General features: G+C 40.8%; 1 protein-coding gene across 1 annotated transcript; it reads left to right on the forward strand.

Moving 5' to 3' along the window:
• Window positions 1-2,077: 2,077 nt before the first annotated feature.
• On the forward strand, window positions 2,078-20,982 carry tbx21 (T-box transcription factor 21). The gene is made up of 6 exons (XM_006793170.3): window positions 2,078-2,928; window positions 13,745-13,899; window positions 16,959-17,080; window positions 17,423-17,581; window positions 18,211-18,272; window positions 18,592-20,982. The coding sequence occupies exons 1-6, from the start codon at window positions 2,381-2,383 to the stop codon at window positions 19,409-19,411; spliced, it is 1,866 nt and encodes a 621-aa protein (XP_006793233.1). The 5' UTR covers window positions 2,078-2,380; the 3' UTR covers window positions 19,412-20,982.
• Window positions 20,983-25,926: the final 4,944 nt, after the last annotated feature.

Genomic DNA, 25,926 nt, shown 5'->3' on the forward strand with positions numbered 1-25,926 from the left:
CTTAACAGAAAATGAAAGCTGATTTGTGCCACACAAGGTGATGGCCTGAGGCTCTAACCGGAAGCAAGAAGAGGATAGAAGAGGAAGTGGTGACTCCAGGGGTGAGCGAGATGGGTGGAGGTGGAGGTGTGTGTGGGGGGAGGGGTGCCGCTCACACTGTGGCCCTCTCACCACCCGTGTCAACACTGATGACTTCACATGCGCCCTTGTGAGCTCACCTTGCTAGGAGAGACGCAGGAAGTGGGATTAGAGTAGTGACAGCGTCGATGGGGATAACTGTGTCATACCTGCACTGGAGGGGGGTTTCATCTATTAATGTGTGTGCATGTGTATGGTCACACACATGCAGCTGTTAATACCCCAGGGTTATCTCTTTCATCTGTGTTTATAAAGCAGATCCCCCGTGCAGGCCGGACTCGCTGACCAGTGACACACAAACACTAAGAGGTCTTATTTAGTAGAAGAGCCTGCTGCTGTGTGACAGCCAGCTTCCTGTTTCATCCAGCTTTGGAAGCAAATGATGTGTGATTGGTTACAAACGGTGACGCTTTGACAGTTTCAGGAAACATATGTGAAAGTTAATTTTGCATATTGGGACTGAAACTGTACCTGATGCTGTCTGAGGTGTTCTGCCGCCACAGGGCGCACATGTTAAAAAACCAAGTCATAACAACATTATATAATACCCATACTGAGTACTGAAAATGTAGTGTCAGTCCAGCAGTAAGACCCATTTAAACATGCCATTATCAGGGCCCTAAACAAGACTGTGCTTGGAGGGGGAATGGTTCAAGTTAAAGGTAAATTTCAGTCATTTTTAGCCTCAGTAACAGTCTCTCTTTGTTGTCACTTGACTTAAACGCATAGATTTTTATTTATATTCTGAATATAGACAGATTTTATTTTTTAAGTGTATTATTTTTTAAGATTATTGCTCAAATAATGGGTACTTTATGTATTTTATGTACTGGAAATCATTTTAAAAGATTACAAATATATTTAACATAAAAAATAACCCAAAATATTATTTAAAAAAATTTAAAAATATAATCAATTTCCTATAAAATATGATACATTTCACTGGGCTTTATTTTTAAATAATTTCTATAACACAGTGAACTCTCTGAAGCTGCTAAAACAGTCAGTCTCGTTGTTGATTTTTTTCTTAATGTAAAAAATAATAAAATAAAAAATAAACTTGTACATTTTGACGTGTTTCGTGATTGAGACCGAAAATGAAAATAAAATCGTGTTGCTGATTCAAAATGTGAACTAGTTTATGGTGAAAAACAACCTGAAACCCTGTGACACAGAGTGAGTAATACTTTAATAGACTTGTTTTTATAAATATATGTTTCAGCTAAATTACAATAAATCACACACGTTAACGAATAAACTTTAACGTTAGAAAGAAGCACGGTGTGTCGAGCTGGTAGGAGATAAAAGTGCATTTTAAGTAGTTTTATTCAGTCTTATTAAAAAGTAGAAATACATAAAATTAATAAACTCGTCTTATATGAACCGACTGCAGCGTTGTTTATTTCATTGCTAAATTAAATGCGAATTTAACGTGCGGGACTTAACATCTGCGAATGATTGTTGCTTTGTCAAAATTATCAGTGTTATTATTCTAATTATTAAAAACCTCTGCAGGCCTTTAATTGAATTCCCCCTCTGACTAACTTCATTAAATTATTATTACCTATTTTCTCTTAAACAAAATCGTGACAGCAGGTTTTAATGTGCGCAAACGAACCAAAAGGCGCAAAATAGCATCAGTGACAATTAAAATTAAAATTATAACATTAATTTTTATTTGCTGTCACTTCTAAAACATTTCTGCTGTGTCCATATTTTAATTTTAAAAGCAGAAGACTACACTCTACTCCTCTTTTTCCCCAAAGGTCTCTGCGTGCGTGTCTGTGTGTGTCTGTGTGTGTGTGGGTGTAATCTCGTGTCTCTACTGAGGGGATGTTCTCTTTCATATCTGGAGCCTATCGCGCCCTCCCCTGCCTCTGACACACCTCCAAAATATGACCACCTACAAAATGTATATATCATAGGTTAGAAAAGCGAGCATGTGTTTGAGTTACTGCTAGCGACTCCACACGTCAAAAAAAGACAAACACCAACTCTGGCAATAATAAAAGTTTATCGATGAACAGACTAATGAGGCGTGAGGGATGTTTTTATATCTGAACCTCTGAGCGGCGGAGACACCGAGTTAAAAATTCATGTCGGTGCGTTTTGAGTCGTAGGTGAGGGCAAGTGACTTTGTTGTTTTTTTGGTCTTGGTTTTTATGATTATCATCGTACATGTTTTTACTCAAACGGAGCGCAAACTTATGACATTTGACACAGCCTGGGAGCGGGGCTGCAAATGGGCGGCATAGGTGGCAACCTCTACCTCAGCATGTTGAATGGGACTGAAACGCAAACTTTCGGAAAGAACGCCGACATCAGCAGTCACTTCCACCGCGGCGGCAAGGATCTAGCCGAGTTCAAAATGGGGATTCAGGACGCGAGGTTTTACTACTCGGACTCTGTTCAGAGCGGGCAGGACGCGCTGCCGCTGCCCTACCACTCGGACCAGGCGGTAGGAGGATACGGAGCGCAACCCGGCAGGTTTTACGCACAGACCCTCAGCAGCTGCCCGTACGGCGGCGTGCGCTCTCCGCCGAGAAGCGGAGCCGGGCAGGCTTACATCCCGACGGCAGGAGACGGGTTTCCCACGGGCGGTAAAGACGTGTACTCCCCTTCACCGGAGAATTACCCAGCGAGCTTTCAGCACGGGTTCCAGCGGCAGCCTCTCTACCCTTTACCTGGGCTACAGGTGTGCGGGAAGACTCAGGCTCTGCTCAATAACTACCCGCTGTGGGCCAAGTTCCACAAGTTCCAAACCGAGATGATAATCACCAAGCAGGGGAGGTGAGTCTCACAGAAAAACTACACATTGTTTCCTCCGCTGTCGATTAGCATATTTAATGGAGCAAAGAGGGGGTCATAGAAAGCGTGAATTTCACACCGCTGCCCTTTGGTTTTTACACTTTCTAATTTACTCACTCACCTGTCTTATCTTTACCATGAGCAGCCTCCGCTACGCCACAAGAGCGCACTTCAATTCACGTCTAAAACCAGTTTTATTTTTCTGTTTCCGAGAGTTGAATGGCGGTCGTCTTCCAGCTCTGCAGACTGTGCAGGCATCGTCTCTGCTCAGGTGACGTGGTTGTTGGGAGTTTTTCTGGGATAATGATCGAAAGGTGCAAAGTTTTGCGCAAAATTTGCCTCATCCGAGCTGTTGCCTACTTAAAGGATGTGAAAGTACGACAGTTTCTAAAGAATTTGAGTTTTAAATTTGAAATTTATTAGGGTACGCACAGAAGGCCACTATGTCATTTTACTTAGAGGCATCTCAAATGTTTGTTACTATGCAAGGAATTACAGCCGAATTAAAAAGTTGTTGAAGAGCCAAACAAACTGCAAAGTGGAGGCTCAGCTGCAGGCTGAGCTGTTCTTTGACCTATAAAGTCTCTTGGGTGCCTTCACTTTATATCAGCACCTCTTCAGCTGCCAAAAAGGAATTTTTTACAGTTTTTCGAACCATCAGAGTAAGCGCTAATCTTAAAAAAAAAAAAAAAAGTTACGTCATCTTTTTAACCATCCGTCATTGTCAATAATCGACGTTACAAAACTCAATTTGGGAGCTAATCAAATTCTTGTTCGTGCAGACAGCGAGGAAGAAATCTAAAACAAGATTCAAAAACAAGCCTCATAGCGATACTCTAAGTGGGAAGCTTTAAAAAAATGACGATATCGAAATTGTGATTAAAAAAACATGTGGGCTAAAAGCCTCGCGCAGGCAGCTCTCTGCAGCGCACACAGCTCATGGCTTGAGAGGGGAAGAGACGGCGCTGCCGGGCCTCTCTTGATAGGTCACCGAGCATTAAGATGCAGTCACGTCGATGAGGATTAATTCACTAATATGCGACACTTGTGTCTGACACAAGGTTTCAGGCCATAGGTTTCTCATGGCTCGGATCTGTGCACGGAAAACAATTGCGCTGTCACATAATATGACACTGATATTTCCAGTGGCTTCACTCGGTTTGTCTGCTGAAACTCAACATTTTTGTATTAAAATGGCTTGAGTAAAAATTCACAAAGTTTACTCAAGCCATTTTAATCTATATATCTAAGGTTGTGTGTGTGGTGTTGTTGTCGTTGCATGTGGCGTTTTGTGGTTTTTTGAAACAGATGAATTTCAGTTTGGTAGGTGCAGCTTGTGTTCTTGCAAAATATTCCCCTTTGACCTGCATGGCTTCTTTGCCTTCTGGTTTACTACTGAAAGTTATTCTGAGTGCAGTACACTTACGGTTTTAGGGGTAGGAAATGCTCCTTTTAGATAGACTTTTGATATACGTTCATGCCTTTTATCTGCTAAACCTGATCACAAATTGCACATTTAACTGTTCGCATGCTTCACAAATGGATCGTTTTAGAAATTCCCTTCAATGCCTTGTAAGTCATTTTATGGTGTGCACAGGTTTTGCAGAATTAGCCAATGATTTGGGGATTTTAGTGTTAAAAATGTAGTATTTTATTACGTTTTTATCCAAGTGGGTGTGTGCGTGTGTGTGTTTGCGTGCATCTTCTATTATTTGACGTAGCAATTCCTGGCAGTTTCCTCTGTAGACAAACTCACTGTGGTAAGTAGCATCATATATCAGGTCACGTAATTAAAATGCATGCAGTACACGTTTATTTTGCTCCAGCTAATTTCAGCTTCCCTCAGAGCAAAGAAAAAGTCAAAGACTACCCGCAATAATAATAGGGTCGGTGAGCACGGAGGTGTTATCCTTCCACATGTGACAAAAAGCAAATTTTCTTGTTGTGCACAAACCACAAACCTCATATTGTGAAAATGTGAAATCCTGGCGATGAAAATGTTCTCTGTCTTTTATCTTTACCCCTGTTTCTGACACTCACACTTTTTCGTAACATAAAGAAAGAAAAAATCCTACAAGATTTTGGAGAAGGTGAGCAGAGAAACACTAAAAAAAGAAAAAAAAACTTTCAATATCAGAGGCAATATCCTTCTTAAAATTTTCATCTTGGGTTCAGGCTTCCACAATAATTTTGGTGTGATTTTAAGAGAGGAGTCCGGGGGTCTGCAATGTTAATCAAAACCTCTGTATCAGTAGGCGAAAGGGTGAAAGAAACTCTAGAGAAATGAAGTGAAGGGTCAAACATTACTGAAGCTTTAGATGGCCACACTGAGGAGGTGAGGCACCTTTGATGTTCAGGAAGTAAAAGACTAGGTTCTCTTTTTTTTTCTGCTTTCTTCAGCCTCCACTAGACGGTGGGTGTACAGCCTGACAGATCTCTCAGAAGCTCGTGTAGCACACCTGGGCTTTGAAATCTAGACACATTTTCTCGGCCTGTAGCGAAGGGTGGGGGCGAATTCATCTGCACTTCTCATGAGCTAAATTCAGATTCACCTCACTAGCTGATACCATGGCACAGGCTGTCCTCGGCTAAGACGAAGTTTGTGTCAGCGCAACCGTGTCCAAGGGGTCGAACAAATTGTGGTAGAAAATGGGAAAAAGGGGAGATTTTGTGATTTAAAAGAAATCAAATGACTAAATTTGAAAAGAGAAAGTGAAGCTTTCTTCCTTATTCATTTGTTTGACCAGGGATCCTACACCTGTGGTACTCTTGGTGCAGATATGAGTCAAGAAGGCAAACTTTTCCCTGCAGCTGTTTCCAAGAAGTACATTTGTGGGGACTTTTTTTGGGAAACTGCAGTAGAAAGCATCTTCATTTTTTGTTAAAAGGGTTGTCAAAAGGGTAGGAAATCACCTTGAAATGTGCCTCTAATTGAACCATCCTCTGGTAGTTTTCAAAGAGGAAATAATTCGCTTTAATTACAGCACATAACTTACAAAGAAAGTCTTGCTCGGCCATGCAGTGTGTGTTCTAGGAAGGAGAAAGTACTGACTAAGTTCTCAGCGTAAAAACACCTTTTAGGGAAATAATGTAAAACTAAAGTTCAGACTCGGAGGAATCATGCTCATGTGCCCTCTCTGCTCCACTGACTGCAAACTGTAAACTGTATCAGTCTGACATCCTGTAGTTTTTCGAGAGGAAACAATCCTTTGATTTATTTTGTTCCCAAGAATAGATGATGCTGCTGTGTTTTGAGTAGAATGAGCGCTCAGAAACGGTAATCGCCGCGTATGATGAGTTTTAGGTTCCTGTATCTGTTCTTATTAAACCGTTCTGATGCTTTTCTCAGTACAAGATGTTTATTAACACACAATGAAAATGAAATGTGGATTTTATTCTTCTAATATACTGCAGCCCATTGGTGAAAATGCTGTTTTTCTATGAATTCATCAAATGATTTAGGTAATAACCAGCTTTATTTCCAAAGTAGGCTTCTCATGTTGTGGAAATTATCACTTCACATCACCAAGGAAATAAGAGTGGGTGTCTTTAGAAGGGCAGCTTGCTCTAGAAATTTAAAGAAGTTAATGCTGAAATTAACATATCAGAAAAACATATTAAGAATTGCATCGCGAGCTGCCTTTTTGGTGAATGTTTGGAAGTCGTATGTATTCGTTTTTGCTCGCATTCTCTCTCTCTCTCTCTCTGAAAGCAGAAGTGGGACTATTTCAAGGTTTTGACAGTATGACCTGTCACTTCCTGTTCAGCTGTTTATGTGTGCCTATGTAGCTTTTCGCAGAAACATCTAGTGCCAATATTTTAGACAGCTATACAAGTACTTCCTCATACCGTGTAATTAAGCTCCTCTTCAAAGTGAGTAATGTCCACCGCATTTGGAGCCTTAGGCTTATTACTGACACACTTGACATATTTTTTATATTTTTTTTAACTTTATAGCTCTATATTTGGTTCCCAAGAAGTTTGATTAAAAAAATACTGTTATAATTGAATATGAAGATAGGCTGCTGACTGGTTGTGGGACTAATTAGATAAAGAAATATAAACTGTATCTACTTCCTTATTTGTTTTCTATTGCTGGCAAGTTCACTGTTAACAATGATTTGATTCCACTGTTACAAATGGTCTGTATACTGATAAATACTAATATATACATTGATCAGCCACAACATTACAACCGCTGATAGGTGAAGTCAGTATCACTATTCACCGCGATGCTACTTTGCTACTTGGCATAATGACACATACCACACACCTAAACGTTATCGCAGATGCTCCCTGATGGCTGCAGCCTCCCTCTGCAGGATAATCCAAAAACTCCTGAGGAATGGCACGAGGAAGACACCGAACCCGGAGCGTTGACTGATCTCCAAACATGTGTTTTTAATTATACATTCCAGATCTGAGAAGTTAAGCTAATGTCAAAACACGGTAAACTTGCATTTCTTGTAATGGCCAACAGGGGGCTACTTAGTACGTTCATACCGAGGTCTTTTAAAAAATGACTTTACTACTCATTTGACCTCTGACCTCAGCAAAAATGTTCCTTTAATTTTATCACTTTAATCGCTAATGCAGTGTTATCTTCTTTTTTAAAGTGTGCTAGGGCGTGGCTACATTTATCTTCTCTGTACAGTGTGTGGTTATAATGTTGTGGCTGATAGGATCTTTACCAGACTGTTTGATTGTTATCCAAAAGCTACTGAAAGAAACATTAGCGAGGCCCTCAACTAAACAAGCATAAACAAGCACACACCAGTACACCAACCCCAACAAATGGGAATTAATGTGCTCCTGAAATTTGTTCCTAATTCCTCACTGTAGAAACTAATGGCCTCGTGTCGCGTTTCATAGACAAGAAGCTGGATGTGTTGGAAAGCAGACTAAACTACAACTGGTTTTAGTCTGTCCGCAGGCTTTGTTTATGATAAAAATCCAGATTAACAGCAGCATTATCCTTTATGAGGTCTGAAGCATGAAGTCCACAGTATCAGGTGACTACCCCTGACTACTACCCCCCAAAAATGGACATTTCAGCACTTATAGTGGCTGAATTCCTCTGCCATAAGTCAATACACAAACAAGGGTGTCCATGTGCTAAAGAGTCCTTGTGTCCGGCAGCAGCTGTAGACTGGCATGTTTTCGTCACAGATGATCAAGCGTACGCGCGGTGACAAAAACTGGACCTGAACTCCTGTCCAGATGAATCAGCGGGTGCGCTCGTGTGGAAAAGTCTTCTCCCTGGTGAATACCCAGTTCTTCTTCTCCGCTCAAGCTCCTGCCTCGCATCCCCAGGACAAAACCCCCACCCTTCCCCACCCCTCCTCTCCTCTCCCTCCTTCCCTCTATTCACTCCACCCTCTGCTCTTTCCTTTTCCCTTTCTCCAACCTCCGTTTCCCCCCCAGTTTCCCCTCCCATTCCTCGCTCTCCAACATCCACACAGTTTATTTTGATTTTTTTTTTTTTAAATGTCACCGTCTCTATATTAGTGACTGGTTCACCACACTCATCTTCTTCTATGGTATTTTGGCTTAAAAACGACTACAGTTATGACTCTTCATGTTCGTACACGGCGTGCTCAGAAATAGACATTTGCCGTTACTGCCAAGTTTCTATAATTCAGTGGCACGCTGGCAGGTTTATTAGTTAGTCTGTCTGGTAGCTGGGTAACTGAAATTGTGATTTCCTATTGTGTTAAAGCGACTTCATGTGTCTGTGTATCATCATTTTCCAAACTGCAACAGACAGAGGTGCTTTCCTTGTGACTGTATCTGCCATGTAAAAGTAAAATCATGTTTGTGTGACACTCTAGACATGACAGCTACCGTGCCCTTAATTACCACAACGCCACCACACTGAAAATAACTGCAGACTATCATGTATGTATGTAGTGCTTTACAGCGTCTCTGAGTGAACTTTGAACACAAAGAGCCTCCCACACATGCAAATACCCCTCTGTGTTGTGTTTTCTTTGGTTTCTCCCCTTCTCAAGTTCTGATTTCCTATAAAAGGCTCTACTATAAGTAAACTGATAATATGAATGGGGCAAAAAAAAAAAAAAAAATTATAACAATTCTACTTCTTTCTAGATTACTCTCACTCAGTGTAGGTGGATCAATCCATTCATGAGCTCAACAGCCAAGTTTCTGTTTTCACTTGTATTAAATACTGCTGCGGAAGAAGAGCCCTTTCACCTGTTCTTTGCGAGCCACTAAAGAGCTGCTGCCACGATTGTGTTTCACCGAGAACTATGATTGATTGTTAAACTGGACTCGCCTTGTAGCCAGAAAACCCCAACTGGGACGGTTCAGCGTAGGGTTTTGTCTTACTAGTGAGCAAGGAGGGCGTGTGTGTGTGCTGCCGTCTTAAAGAGCCAGCAGTCAAGGAGACAAACTGGAAAACATTCGATCATCTGAACTTTTTCTTTACATGAATTAAGGAAAAGTCCAGCTTTTGTCGTTCTTTTTACAATTAATAGAGATGTGTTTTTGAAAACTGGACATAAAGTTTGCATTTATATATCCAAATTTAAAGTAAATACAAATCAATGCAAATGCGAATTACCACAATTTTTGTAGTAATTTTAAACCTTCAGCATTGTTATTAAACTATATGGGTACATATGTGAGCAGTACGGAGCCCCCTAAGGGTCACATCAGGAATTTATTCAAGACTTCTTTTGCACTACCCGAAAATAACTTTTGCGTTTCCTCTGATTCATAAAGAAATGCTGAGCTGTATTATGATACACACACTGCTGTTGGCTGTGGCCACAGCCAGTCTGCATACCCTCAGCTGTGGCTGCTCAGTTGCAAGTCTGTAGCCTCACAGTCAGAAAGATAACCAGAGGAGCTGGTGTACCAGTTTGCTCATTGACCACTGCCAAAGCTGATTTGGAGCTGCAGCTGTGCTCACAGCCAGTGGCTGTATGTTGCAGCTCAGCCTTTTGAGAGGTCTAATGAGCAATAAATGCATAATGTGAAACATCACATCATCTGTGCTTTCTCTCTGCAGAGCATTCCCTTAAACCAGTGAACCTAAACCGGGAGCTCGAGTAGCTCAGGGGGTGCTTCTGCAATTGCCAGGGGGGTAATTGGAAAGCTGAACCACACTAATCTGAAAAGAAACAGTAGAAATTACAGTTTAATTAAAGTAACTTTATTCATTGTAACAAGAAACTTAACAAATAGTTGATAAGAATATGGCTAACAGCTAAAAATGTTCAGTAACGGTATGGAAAACAGATTAAAATGATAAACACTTAAAATAAAGCTCGATAAAGTTATTAATAAAAGTCTGCAGAAAGATAGTTCCCCCCCCCCCCCCCCCCCCCCCACACACACTTTTTTTTTACCACAAATAATATGGTTCTTTTTGGTCTCACACACTCGCTCTTATTTTAAACATAATATATGCAGCGTGTAAATAGATAGAACTGTCTATTTTTTATTAATAGATTGGGCTGTTTCCTAACAGCAGTGAACTACTGGTTAGAACAGTAAGTCAGTAGTTGGGATAAATGAATGTCATACTGTGGTTCACTAAGCATAATCGTAACAATCGTTAAGAGTGAATCGATTATTCAAAACTGGCTGAATAATCTTTTAAAAGTTTTGAATAATCGATTCACTCTTAACGATTATAGCTGTCAGTTATGCTTAGTGAACCACAGTATCACAGCTTTTAGTTATTTAGTTATTTCTAGCACTGTTGCTCATTTTGTATGTTATACAGTTTAAACACAGAGTAAAGTGCTCTATCGTAACACCATGTGACAAATGTAAAAGTAACTTTATGCATCTCTTAATTTCCCGTACAAACGATGTACGCAGATTCAGGCTACACACGTGAAATCCTCATCAGCACGGACGGGCCCTCAGTGCGTCGCTAACAGTAGCCTCTAACTTATTGTCTCGTTACACACCTGTCTTGTTTTTGCACCCCTAAATCACCCAGCTGATTTTAGATGAGGTCAGTTTCGATCGAGAAGAGATAACCAAAGTTTACCAAAACGATGCTGCCAACATGTAGTATCATGTTCTCGGCACAAACTTTAACTGACTGAATTATATTTAGGCTATGTGTCTAACTTTCATTTCTAACATGTGTGTGTGCGCGCGCAGTGTGCGGTGATCAAAAAGACATGAGACCTTATCTATCTTTTCCACCCACATCAAAATGTTTTAGACAAGAAAGTAAAGGGTGTTTCTCGAAGAGCTATTCTTTCTGTTTTTGTGCGCACGTTGCCCTCTTAAAGTGACTACGACATGCTTTTCATAGAATTCATTATAACCATCTATACTTTTACACACTTTCAACTCTTTTTTAGGCAAATCTATTATTTGAAGAAAAATAGACAAAGGCATGTTTTTTACTCTATTTACATTTGTAGGTTTAAAACCACTCGTGCACTTTTAATACCGAACAAATCAAAGTGGGCAGCGGGAGCTGAATGTCAGTCATTACAAATGATCCATAGCCTGCGGAGCTTTGAGCTGGTGTCAAACACGATGCCTTTATTTACACCAGCTACACTCTGGTGACCTCATATGGACCCAGAGTTCATCGCAGGGGTATTTATAAGCATGCTATGGCACGAACGAGACAGAAATGAATGAACATGAGATTTGGTGGCGTTATCGGGAAAAGCTCAGGTCTTCCTTTAAATCACTGAGTTTCTGTAATAATAAAACAAATGAGGTCATTTTTTGTACGCAGTGATCTTTAGGGGCAGGTGAGTTGTGAGGCAAATTTTTAGTCATATCTCCAGAAGCGGCAATTTCAGTCTCTTGAAGGACTTTGTGGTTCAGTCTGAAATTTCTCAGTAATGATTTGGTTTTATAGAGAAGCTTAAGGTCACGAGTGGCCACATCCTACGGAGTTCTGCAATCTCTTAATGCCATCTTTCCTAAAATTTACATATCGCTAGACTGTCTTCCTCTAAGAAAGATTAAACTGTTATTCACATCTTTATTTTTATGTTAACCCAAACCACGAGCTTTTCCTGAACCTAACCAAATAAATCTGTAATAGTAGTAAATCGAGATGAGATTCAAACTCCAGGCTTCTTTAAAGTTTTCATGCCACCTCTTCTGAGTTTGCACCCTAATATGATGTCAGTCAGTCATTTGCTAGATGGCATTTCAGAAACACCTACATGAGTCATTTCAGATGCTTGCCGCGTACAGCTAATAGCACCGTTTAGTTTGAGCATTTCTTCAGTCTCATAATATCAAAGGGCATTCTCAGTTAAATCTCAAGGAAATACTTTTTCTGCTTGAGAAGATTTGCTCACAAAAACATTGCAAGCAGCACATCTTTGCTATCTATAGTCTACCTTTAGCACTTCATCAAGTAAACTATTATTACAAGCCACAAAGCAGAGGACGGGCCTCTAACGTGGCTGTCAAAGAGGTCTTTTCCTAAAGCTCACCAAGCCGTGTTGATGATAACTTAACCAGGAAATAATATGAAACTAGGTGGGAAAAAAATCTGTTTAATAAAAGCCTTGTCGATTAAATCTCCATCAACTTTTTCTCACCCATCAGTCATTTGGGAAAATGAATATTAAGGGACATGATTGTCCAACTAATTTCCCTTAAGTGGATTTCCCCCAGAGAATGACTAACATTTGTGTGTTACATGTTGCGCTATAATGTAAAGTGTGAACTACAACTCAGTAGGGTTCGTAACTCTGAATCACTACAGTAAGTGTTTCGCGTCGACATGCACACGTGGCGCACACGTGAATGTCAGCAGGGTTTATCTGCCGTTGTGTGTTCAGAGTCCATTTCTTATATGTTTGTGTGTCTCTTTAATTTTAATTTAACCCATCTCCCTCTCCGTTCCCGGGTCGTCCAGCTGGGGGACAACCTGACCTCCCAGTTACCTCGTCTCACTGAAGTGATCAAAATGAGTTGAACATGTAAAGCCCCAGCAATCAAGAGCATCTTCTGGGGCATCTTTTATTAAAAGCAGCATTAAATATTGAGCTCAAGTGTCAGCCGTCCTCTCCACCTCTCATGACTCCTTTAGCTGCTTAGGAAACCGAGGATTACAGTTTGAAAGGCCAGACGTGAATCATCTCAACAGCTTTTGTACTGTTTTCTGTTACATAAAGTTTCATGCAATGATGTCAGTGTATATGCATGTAATCAACAGGCATCAGGGTCTACTTTCCACTCTCAGCTCTGTGCGTCCACCTGCTGTTCAAATCTCCTGTTTGTGAGAAGAAAGCTGACTTAAAGCAAGAGGAGCTAAAGAGGTTGAACTAATTGTCTACACCAATAAAGCTGATTCTGAATAGTGATCCAAGTTACTGGAGTCCATGTTTTAATATTTGGAAATATAATATAAACCTTTCATATGGAATAAAAACTGTTTTTTCAACACACTAACCATGTGCAGGGCTAATATGGATAAAGTGTAATATGGGTTTCAGTCGCTACTCACATGCACATTTAAAAACTCAGGGGCAGCAGCCTCACGTGGCTGTTTTCTGTTAACTTTGAAGACATATCTTTGCTGGATAGACATTTTCAATTATAGATAGATGTGTTTAACATTGAGATCTGTCAGCACTTCGATGCATTTTGTAACTGTCATCAGAATAATCTCGAGATTTAATCTGCTTCTCTGTGCACCTTGGACGTGGGCGCAGTTGATCCATAAACCTCTACTGTTTCCACAAAATCTGGAGCTACAGTATGTGAACAAAGGTATAAACAGCGTTTTTGGGTTGTTTTTTTTAACAAATAAATTTCTCTTATGTTTCTCCAGGAGGATGTTCCCCTTTCTGAGCTTCAATATCAGCGTTCTGGATCCTACTGCCCACTATAACGTCTATGTGGACGTCGTTCTAGCTGATCAGCACCACTGGAGATACCAGGGCGGCAAGTGGGTCCAGTGTGGGAAGGCAGAAGGGAACATGCCAGGTACACTGAAACTATAGCACAGAATGTAAAACCCTGGGGCTGCCTTTATGACTGTTAGAAACCAAGATTTGGTACGCTGATCAAACAACTACATTTACATTCACAAATACTAAAAAAAGAAGAAAAAAAGAGTGCTGCAGCATCTATTGAAAAAGACTCTGATAAAACGATAAGCGACTAAGATTATAACTTTTATATATAGCAGATGTAAAAATGCAAAAGGATATAAAAGGGATGCCGTACACCACCAAAGTAATTGAACTTTACTTGACCGATTTCACCTGTACATTTTAGGATTGTTTTTAAAATTCTCTTATTTGCTTTTAAATCTCTTAATGGCCTGGCCCCCCCCTACCTCTCGGAGCTACTGCAACCATATACACCTGCCCGTTCCCTTAGGTCCGCCATTCAGCAGCTCCTTAAGGTACCGAAAACTAAGTATAAATTTAAAGGAGATCGTGCTTTTGCTGTAGTTGCTCCAAAGTTGTGGAATGATCTACCCTTGCATGTTAGGCAGGCCTCTTCTCTTTCTGAATTTAAAAGTCTTCTTAAAACATATTTATTCGCTGAAGCCTTTGACATTGATTAGAGGGGTTGACTCAATTTGTTTTAACATGTTTCAATTTATTTTAGTTTTTTAGTTATTTATTTTATCTTATCTTATCTCATTTTAATTTTTATTTACTTATGCTATTAGCATGTACAGCACTTTGTGAACTCTGGTTTTATGTTAAAGTGCTTTATAAATAAAGGTAGTATGGTATGGTATGGTAAAATGCTTTATATTAACTCCACTATAGTTAAAACCTTAAAATAAACTGTTGCATTATATCAAAGGAACGTAGTTGGATTAGCATTTGCACTGATACATACATAAATGCATGTAATATAATGAAACCGGCTATTCTGGATGACAAATATTGCAATTTTGGAGTTTTACTAGTACTCCTAATATGTAAGAACAGATCTTCCACCTGTGAAAAAAGTGTCTACTACTCATTGAAAATAGCTATTTTCTTCTCATCGTGCATTTACCACCAGTAGCCGGTAAACAGCTCAAACCCACAATCTTCCTGGGGCTTCCTGCACTAGATTCTAATGTGAAGTTTATGATTTAAACCCGCCATCGAAAATAAACTTGGGTCAGTCGAGCAGGAGACTTCACTCAGTGTGCTGCCTGGAAGAGCCTGAGGAAGTGGTTTATTTAGCAGTATTGTAGCAAACCTAGATGCATACAGTAGGGAAACCAAAACGTGCATTAAGATGCACACTTGGTCGGAGAGGTTTTCAGTCAGCAGCTTCACAACATGTTTTGCAATTTTTCAAAGATTGCCTGATGTTCCTTGGTTTAAGGAGCTATAATAACTGACTTAAACAGGAATGTATATTTGTTGCACTCGGTTTAAACTTAAAATCTACAATGTGTTCAGCCGAGACGAATCCTAAAAACCTATTTACTTACCAGAAAAATACAGTCAAACATTTTTAAGACGCGGAAAATTTGTACTAGTATTTTTTTTAGTCAGCCTCCATCTACAAAGTACGACAATAAAATCTTTAGGAATATTATGCCATCTTTAACCCCTCTTTAAACCCACTAAAAACATGTCCAGTAATTTGATCACTTTGAATATGACTAACAATTGCACTCACAGTTTCTCCAGCACCTATCAAAGCTCTCCGGGTCCCGCTTTGATCTTCCGTAGCATCCAAGAGTGTCTGAATTACTCACCAGATGTACGTCCAATCTTCTCCCCAAGTATCTCGTTATACATCAGAGTTCATTTCAGCCACTTCTCTCGTCTTTTCTCGTAAAGACGTGCTCAACGTCAAGCGTAGAAGTAATTATTTAACGCGTTACATTTACATTTCTACGCCCTGTTCTCTCCACAACCTTTCATTCAGTATTTCCTCCTGTTCACACTTCAGAAAGAAAAAAAAGAAAAAACTAAGCATAACAATAGCAAGTTAACCGAGATTTCATTTTATGTGTGATTGATGATAGACAAACCACAAATATATAAATGAGAGAAACTGCAAGGTGCTGTCACACATATGCCAGGTGTTGTGGAAAGGTGACTGCTGATGTGCTACAGTTGTGGAATTTGTGGTGAAACAACTTCACTCAATTAGATTTAATATTACCCTTATGTGGTGTGCAAAAATAAGGTTAGCAGGTCGTTGTGGTAACGTTGTGAGAAATCTTGGCTGCTCTAGGAATATATGAAAATATAAAAGGAAGGAAAACAAAGCCATCCCAGTTTGCAGGGGAAATACCTGATGGAAAAGTGGCATTTTAAGACGTTTTTCATCTTCCCTTGTATTCAACTGAAGTGGCCTACAGACAGTAACTTATTATTAATATCCATTAATTTTTGTGCCATAAATTGCTGATGATTTGCAAAAAATATCATTTTTAATCGCATCAAATTCAACTTGAATTCATGTAAATTTCTATAAAATTGACTTTAGATCAGAGAAGATTTTAAGTCCTTAAGCCAAAGTTATTTTTTGTAAATTTACACCTGAGGGGCTCCAGCAAAATGTTGTTTCCCTCTGCCTAATCAGCAAAACAGAAAGTAAATAGCAGCATTTTAAAAATGACTCAGAAAACACTGATATTACTGAAACTGTCCTAAAAAGTCTCATTTCAAAATTTACCAAATTCGACGGGACAGAAATGAAGCGTGTCATGCTGCACCTGTTTTAGTCATAGTGTTAGTGGCAGGTTGCATTTTGAAACTGCTTGTTCTCAGCGCATTGACCGTCTGGATTCATGGAAAAGCTGCTGAGTTATGGGAAGAAATCTAATCACAGTTAGTTTGTTTATTACTGAGAGCTTTAAAAAAAACAGCTGAATAAAACACAGCAGTAAAGGAAATGGTGCAGAATAGAAAAAGTGAGAATCAAAGCAAAACTCGCTGCAGCACGATGTTCCTGTTCTCTTCTTTTTGTGATAGTTTGAAGCCAAAATATGTGAAAATAAATAAATAAAACAAAGCGCGCAGCCCTTATTCATAACTACATGCGCTGCTCGCGATGTGCTTCGGTGATTGCAGGGAACAGGATGTACATGCACCCCGACTCTCCCAACACAGGAGCTCACTGGATGAGACAAGAGGTGTCGTTTAGCAAGCTCAAGCTCACCAACAACAAGGGAAGCACCAACAATGTGGCACAGGTACCGTGCTTTTGCCTCTAATTTGCTTTCTTTCTACAAATCTGTCTGTGAATACGCTCGCGTGGTCAGTGAGTGGCTGAAACATATCGATGAATGCAATAACTGTCACCTTCTGCTTATATTTTACACTACTTCAATCATTTCCTTTCGTATTCTTGATATATGAAAACATCAACCGCATTATGAGTGTCGCGATGGAAACCATCTGCAAACACTCAATTTCTGCCTGCTCATTTCCTGCCTTTATTTTTCTCGCTTATCGGTAAAATAAAGGTATCTTTGTTTCCTGCTCTTAATCTTTAGCAGCCAAATGACCATAATATTACATCCCCCTTTCTCCAGATGATCGTTCTCCAGTCCCTCCATAAATACCAGCCTCGTCTTCACATCGTGCAGGTGAAGGAGGATGGCACGGAGGACCCCTTCCTCTCTTCTAAAGCTCAGACATTCATCTTCCCGGAGACTCAGTTCATCGCTGTTACTGCTTATCAAAATGCAGATGTAAGTCACCTCAGACGCAAAGATGAAGATGAGATTTGTATGCTTTAAAAATATGTTTTAAGGTGTGAACCGCAGCCTGCATCGCAGACCATTGACATGCTATTCTACCATGTTTGCATATTTATTGTTTTGTATTTGGCAACAACCTTCCACAACTGGCCCACAAAAACACCTCTTATAACTTCGATTGCACAGCTTTAATGACGTTGAGAGATCAATGATTCATGTCAGCGACATGTTTTACTGATTTATGCATGCATGCATCAAAAATGCAGACACACCAACTTACATTTCTGCAGCCTTCAAGCTACGAGTCGCTTCACCTCGACTGACCTGAGCACCGTAGCTCACATCTCTCTTACGGTGTATTTTTCACAGCTGTTCAAATAAACTGTGGGAGAGTTACTCCATGCAAGATACACTCTCCCAGTTTTACATTTGTGTTCCCCCCTTTGCGGTTTTTAAGATGAAATCTTTCCAATAAGAGATAAAACTGCACTGTAGCCTCATTAATTATTAGTCGGTCACGTCTCTTTCTGCGCTCTTGTTTCTTCGATGTGGTTGCTCACTCCTTCTCTTTTTTCCTTTGCCTACGTTCTCTCATTGCCCTCCTCTTATTCCCTACACAGATCACTCAGCTGAAAATAGACCATAACCCGTTCGCTAAAGGTTTCCGTGACAATTACGACACGTAAGTAATTTCAAAAATGTCTGTATTTACAAAAAGCAAATCCTCTTCTGTTCTCAGTGTGAACCCTGCGTTTTCTCAGCATTAACAATGAGACTGGGTCGCTGCTGGCACTTGAATGTCCTGAGTGCTCGTGTCAGCCTTTTAATATTGGAAAAGATGCAATTACTTGCTGCTGCTGAGCATGCTGCAGTGAAAGGGCGTGAGGGGCTGTGAGATGTTTGATAGTTGTTTGAGGTTTGGGCAGGAAATAACACCTTCTTTTTTTCCTCTTCTTCTCACACTCGCTTCTCTTCCCCTCCTCCTCCTCCCTCCTGCCTAGGCTGTACGCTCCTCCCGACTCTGATCGCTTCACCCCCTCCCCTACAGAGGGCCAGCAGCTGCTACCAGGGAGCTGCTACCCCCAAGGCTACCTCTCTGAACAGTACATGAGCCCCCTGCCCCAGAGCCGCTTCTATGGCCGCGAGCACATTGGTATGGGCCAGCAGCACAAAGACCCATCCGCAACCCCCGGTCCCCACAGCCGCTGGTACCTGTCACCTCAGCAAGGCGTGGCTCCAAATCGGCTTGACTTCGCTTCCTCCTATGAGGGGGACTTCTCTGGAAATGGTTTCTACAAGCCCTTCCCCTTGCAGACATCTGCTCACCATGCTCTCAGCTACTATTCAGATCATCCGTTTGCATCTACAAGCGTGTCTGTATCAGGAGCCGCTTCAGCAGGTTGGAGCGCCAGCCGGCCCACCCCACAGTACCTCGGTCACCCCACTAAACCCGGCCCCACTCTTGGGTGGTTTCGACCCATATCATCCTCCTCTTCCTCCTCCTCATCTTCGACATCCCCTGGGAACCCCAGGCTGCACCCTCCTCCACTCCTGGACTCTTTTCAGCCGCCCTTGCTGCAGGACAAGCCCAAAGACACTGTGGGCGTAGTGCAAGAGGAGCCTTGGCTCGAACCACCTTCCGTGAAATCAGCGGACTCGGGCGACTCTGGCCTGTTTGAGGGAGGTGTGGGTGAAAACAAGAAGAGGAGGGTGTCGCCATATACGTCCAGCACTGAAAACTCCCCACCCCCGCGCAGTGGAGAGGTCTGTGAAAAAGACAGCAACAGCGATGCAGACTATTATGGTTATTACACCCACTGAAGACCTCACACATTATCATGGTCGCCACAGTGTCTCCCAACACCTTCCCACACTGCCCTCATTGACACATTTACTGTCTGTCCAGGATAACGATGAAGGGCTGGAACAGTCTCTGGTTTCGCTACAGACAAACTGCAGAACGTAGAGAAGGACAGTGACCAGCCCCTCGAAGTGTCAGACGACTACAGGAACTTTCAAAGTTAGCGTCAAGGTTGGCGTCGAAAAGAGTGGAAGTGACTGGAACGCTGGCCTAAAGTGACATAAACACCAAACAGACATAAAGACCTGTGGCTTAGGCCTTTGAAACATCTGGAGATTTGTAAAAAAAAACAACGAAACAAAAAAAAAAAAAGATGTGCATATCTGCTTGCTGACAGACGCCTGCAGCAATTGTCTGTTCTTTCTGCATCAAACACTCTCACCATGTCTCCTTTGGTCTCATCTACATCAGTTCTCACCATCAACCATTCACACATCTTTGCAATATGTTCATGTTCGTTTCCCATGACGATTCTGAGCAGAAATTATGGCTTTTCACAGTGTCCTCTATCTAATTAGCGCAACACCACCTAGTGGCCACAGTGAAGCGCTGTAGGCCATGGAGTGACAGCAGGCTTGTGTTCTAGAAGGGGAACCTTCCTCATACATATTAGCCCAACATTTTCTGTGTGTTCCTCTACATCTGCCGAGATTTTTCCAACCACGGCGAAAATCGCAGGTCCAACATATCTTACTGGTTTGAAAGCAAAGCTGTTTAATTAATATTTAATGTTAAAAGTTATTAAATTTATTGTGACACCTCTTTGTACTTTACTGTAACCCTGTATGCCACTCTAAGTCCAAAACCAGACGCAGGTAATACAGAACCACCTTCATCAATTTCAGTAACTGATCAGCCCACCAGGACGTGGTTCACTTTGTCAAACATTAGTAAGCTGAATTTTGGGGGGAGTATTATAAAAGAGTTTGTGCTCATGCATCTGCACTACCCACAGTTCATTTCCTAGTCGTTGGATTCCTCAATTAAGATGGAGATGTTTTCTGTCCTGTATTGTTTTCTCACTGTACACTGACTCCTAGTTAACAAAATTCTCCAATTTGAGGAATTCCTGCTGATGCAAACACTGTTTTGAGGGTTTCGCAGGATGTAGCAGCCGAGATCTGCATGGTTTACAAAGTGTTGTACTGACTCTGGCTGAATTTTTCCCATGAGTTCATTTGGGATTTCTATTGAGTTTGCAGTGTGCATGTAGGTCTTAAAGCAAGATACTGACCTCTCAATGCACTGTGAAGCAATATTCTAATAAGTGGGGCCATATTTTGTCTGTAGCATGCTCATGGGAACACATATTGCAGGGTATTTCCAATCGGTTCAAATTATTCCCCTGAAACCAATCAACACAACAGTGCCATCAAGGTTTTTGGTTTAAATGATACCAGAAACGCCATTATGGCTTATGTTGCATATTGGAAAAACCTCAAAAGGTACATAAGCATTAAACTCTTTATGTTTAACTAAACAAATTGCCATGTTTTCCATATAACAGTGTCATAATTTTGAGGATCTGGGTTAATTTAATAGCTCCAAGTTTTGGTATTTGTTTAAATATAGAAATAAAGATCTTGGTGTGCACGTGTAGGCTTTCAAAGTAATACATTTGTTAAGATTGTTTAAGTTTCACTTCCATACAAATGGGCATTTTTTTATGTGAAGTGATGAATCTGATTTTGAAAGTTACTGAAATTGCTGGACACAGCACTCCTTCGATCTGATGCGTGATGGGCATGTAGGAGGAGGGAGTTTCCAAGGCGATCTGACTGTTCTGAAGAAGCATACCAAGAGCTTTTAAGCGTGAAGCTAGTCTTTACCTCACAATGTGTCGACGTTGCATCAGTCAGAAAAGTCCCTCGCTGCAATCATAGCGTCACAATCCAGAAAATTATTGCTGTTTTTATAGATAATATGAAAGAAACGTGGCAACATGTTCGCATTAAGGGAAGTTTGTAGCAAATTATTCGGTATCAGTTTGTTTTCAGCAGCAGTTTCACAGCTGCAACGGTTTGTCATAGCGTTTGGAAAATCCCTCCGTTTTAATCAGTTCCATCAACATCACTTTTTTTTTAGTTTTAGCTTTTGGGTGATTTAGAAGCACTGATGAGTGATTTTAGCAAGGCTAAACTTTTCAGCAGCAGATTTACACAAACCCAACTTTGCTTGGATTAAAAAATATATATGGCAAAGGCCGAGCACCCTGCTTCATTCAGCTGACTTCAAAATGCTCCTATCCACACATGGCTACAGCCCACAATCAATAACAGCACTGATATTGATGAAACAGGACCAGGTGAGGGGAAACGTGAGCACTTAAACCACACAGCAGACATTTAGTGTGCTCCAAACTTCTAAATGACAATTTGTATTGTTGCCTCAGCAGTAAGACTGGGGATTCTTGCTGTAGTTTTCCAGGTTTTCCTCAATCTGCTGCCATAAATTGGAGTAGACCCCTAAAGTGGGTCATAGAGGATGACCACACGCACCTGTACTTAAAGAGACAAGGTGCTGTCACCTTCAGACCACAATAAACAGGAAGCACAAAGTGACCAGACAGACACTCTGAATTTCCCCCCTAGTCTTCGGGCCTATCATGTGGTGACGCCGGCTGACACAGGCCCGGCTCCCACCCTGGTGACAGAAATGAAGAGTGAGGCACCAGTCGGCGCTGATCAGAGGTCTGCGCCTCATTCCTCACTAGGTGTGCTAATGGCCTCAGACAACACTACGGGCGACAGGCAGGCACTCGGTGTCAAACGCGTCTCTACAGATCGAGAGATGAAGTTGAGTCTCCTTACATATGTGTGACTGAATCTGAAAAGACTTTAAACACGTAAAAGTCCTCAGTTTACCATCCTGAGACCAACAGATAGTCACTTCCTTTATGTCTAATCAATATTCAGACTTGATTCAGCTTTTTTTTCTACAATTTCCTCACCTCATAAACAAAATTGTCTATTTTTTCATCAAATTACACAAAGCAGAGCAGAGCACCATTAACTGTAGCCTCTCTAAAATGCATGTAGTTTTATTGAACTGAATATAACATTTATTTCATTAAAAAAAAAAAAATTGTTAAACTGAACAAGAAAGCTACAGCAAAACATGCTTTCCTTGTAGACTATTTGGATAGTTTTTAGTTTTTATTCAAAGAGAGCGGCACTAAGGCTCTTAGTGGCACAGTTTTGTTAGATTTAGCAAAAAGTTCAAATCCAAAACACACGCGCTGCAATAATTTAGGTATGTGTGCTACAATGTTTAAGCTTCGTCTACTAAATTAAAAACTTATTTATTTTAATAAATTAATTGTATTTGGTTATTGTAAAGGTTAACGAACATACAAAAGTGTGCTTAGAGGAGCTGCTAGTCAGATTTTCTTCACCTTCAGACAGCACCAGGCCGACTACATGCAGAAGCTGATCAAGCACCTAATCAAGTTTTATATTTCCCAAAATCCAGGCCAATTCTTTCACACGAGCCAAGCTTGACTGTAAAATAATCAAATGAGGCCGATGCTGAGGCTGTGTTTTGTGTAAATCATGTTTAACTGATGCATAAAAAGAAAAAAATTGCACTGCAAGAGACTTTGAAACATGCATATAGATTATATATATGCATGTTTGGCAAACTTACAACAAAATGTGCTTTCCTTGTGGACTGTATTGGGACATAAATGTCTGCAGAAACAGTTCAATTAGTTGATAATAAAATGTAAAATCATCATTAATAGTTAGACGAGTTGGACTCCTGACTTTATATGGGCTTTCTTTCTCAGGAGACATGTCGCTGTATAAGTGCGGATCAATTTTTAAGGTGATTAATGTCCCCGGGAGCACCTTTGCTTTTCCTAATGTGACTGTGAAAAGGCCTGTTGCTGTATAAATCCTGCCTTTGACCCCTGAATTTTATTGGATCCACCGGATCTCATAAACAATAATAAACACATAACGTTCAAGAACAAATCGTCCCTTCGCCAGGACATTTACAAAACTAAACTCAGTGGTTACGAAGAGCTAAAAACTGAATCGGTATGAACTGAAGAAGAAGTAGCTTGTGTAGCATTTCCAAAAGATGTAGCATTTAATGTTTTGTCAGAAAAAGGGTGCTCTCACATTAACAAAGCTGTACAATCGCCAGTTCATATTTTAAGTGCAATTAATAGAACAAAAATTAGTTTAGATTTAAGGATGTTGTGGCGAGAACGAGAGAAGAGTTTTATGTTGACAGTTTGAGTTATGGAGCTCTTGTTAATATAGTACACTGAATGCTACTGCACCACATGAGTGTGTGATCTCACATCAAACAGCAGAGAAATGCTTTCAGATGGCAAAGGAAAGACCCCTGCTGGATACTGCAGATATTACAACCAGCTTCACCCCGACCCCTGGTGTTGGCCCACTCATACCTCTGTTTCCCCTCAGTCCGCGTTCACCTTGAAAGCACATTTCTCTTAGTGTTTGGGAACTGTATTTCCAGAGATGTTACTGTAATGCAATGGCGTGAAGGATGGAGCTCAGACTCAAGCAACAAGCATGTAAATTTTTGGGTGTGACCCCTGTGCACTGAACCGATGATCCTTTATTTAAGAGCTTTTGAACTGCAATACAGAAAGAAATAAGAAGAAAGATTTCTGCTAGGGAAATTCTTATTTATTAAATGTCGAATAGGTTTATTGTAAATGTTTTTTAATTGATTAAAATTAAAGCTTATACATGAACAGTCTCTGCCGTGTTGATGTTGTCCTTTTATTCAACTGATGCAGCAACTTTTTGGGGACAGTGTAACCCGTGTTTTTGGTCGCTTCTCTTAAATGCAGAACAATAATGAATTATGTACTTCACAAAAGAAGAGACGGTAATTAAATTTGGCTGTGCAGAAGATGCAGACTTTAGGATGCCGCGTAAACATCATTTATCACAGGAAACCAATGACAATAAATAAAAAGATCTTTTTCACACCCCTCCAACTGTTTGTTTAATGACCTTGGTGTCAGTGTTAGAGGTAGCATTAGTGTTCGGTTAGGGCAGTGGTCCCCAACCCCTGGACCACGGACCCGTACCGGTCCGTGAGTCGTTTGGTACCGGGCCGCGAGAGTTGATGCTCGGGTGTGAAATTCATGGTTTTCAGGGTTTTTATTGTTAACTCGGTTTCCCTGGGTCTTTTCCCGTGTTGTAGCTGTGTGTCTTATTTTGAAAGAAATATTTAAACGTTACTATAGCGACCAGAGAGCATTAAGTGGCAGAGAGGAGGATGTTACTCTCAATGTTGTTGTTGCATTTCAGGAGGACGCTGCTAATAAACAAAATAAACCACAAAATACCAGTTTTTGTCTTGGTCGTATCGTTTTATTTTGTTGTATTTATCCGCGACACCTTAAAGGCCGGTTCGTCTGACGTTAAAGTGGTCCATGGCGCAAAAAAGCTTGGCGACCACTGGGTTAGGGTGAGATGGGTTTGATAAACTTAAACTTAATTTAGAATGCTGCATACAATCCTTGCAATAGTGGATAACTTAATTGTTTGCATTTATACGTGTGGTGTGCACTCATTGCTCTGCCATCAAGTTATCACAGGCTAATAAGGTCTTTGTTTCTGGATTTACGTTTCTGGGAAGGTGGACTCTGTTGCAGATTCAGCAAATAATAAATTGAGGGGTAAGATATTTGTGAGTGCTTTAATGTCATGGGATGCTCTCTCAAAGTTAACAAAGATGCCTTTGTGTATGTGTGCCCCTCTCCCAAGCAAATATCTGTCCCTCAAACTGAGAACAACTTTCAGGTAAAATGTAAGACGCACTCGTCCAAATGATCTCAGAGTCAGTGCTGCGTTTACCCGATCCCTCAGCAGAACACCATCCAGGTACGAAGTAGATTGAGTGGACAGTAAACAAGTACAGCACTGTAGACCAGCGGTCCCCAACCCCCGGGCCTCGGACCGGTACCGGTCTGTGAGTCGTTTGGTGCCGGGCCGCGAGAGTTGAGGCTCAGGTGTGAAATGTATAGTTTTCAGGGTTTTTATCGGTTTTCAGCGTTATTTTGTTATCGTTTTTATCGTTTACTCGGTTTTCCTGGGTCTTTTCACGTGTGTTATGAATAAATCTTCTTTTTTTTCGGTACCAGTACTAGTTTTATTTTGTTGTATTTATCCGCGACACCTTAAAGGCCGGTCTGTGAAAATATTGTCGGGCATAAACCGGTCTGTGGCGCAAAAAAGGTTGGGGACCGCTGCTGTAGACAATCAGAGAGTAAGTATTTAACCAACTACAATTTTACAGTCAGACAGAAAAACAAGAAAAATGACTTTTTTTCTGTCTATTACCAGTCAGATGCTTTCCAGATGATATTGCAAGGTGAATCAAAATCTGATGGTGCTTTTCTGCATTCACTATTTCATCAATCACCAACGAGATCACCAACACTTTCTGGCTGAAATGCAAACCCAAACTATGACAGAGCCTCCACCGT

The sequence above is a fragment of the Neolamprologus brichardi genome, chromosome 8, assembly GCF_056152115.1.
Source record: "Neolamprologus brichardi isolate AB-2024 chromosome 8, ASM5615211v1, whole genome shotgun sequence".
NCBI classification, from domain to species: Eukaryota; Metazoa; Chordata; class Actinopteri; order Cichliformes; family Cichlidae; genus Neolamprologus; species Neolamprologus brichardi.

Coding starts and splice junctions, on each gene's coding strand:
- tbx21 (XM_006793170.3), top strand. CDS start 2,381: ATGGGCGGCATAGGTGGCAACCTCTACCTCAGCATGTTGAATGGGACT. Junction 13,900..16,958: donor GGCAGAAGGGAACATGCCAG/GTACACTGAAAC, acceptor CGGTGATTGCAG/GGAACAGGATGTACATGCAC. Junction 17,582..18,210: donor CTGCTTATCAAAATGCAGAT/GTAAGTCACCTC, acceptor TTCCCTACACAG/ATCACTCAGCTGAAAATAGA.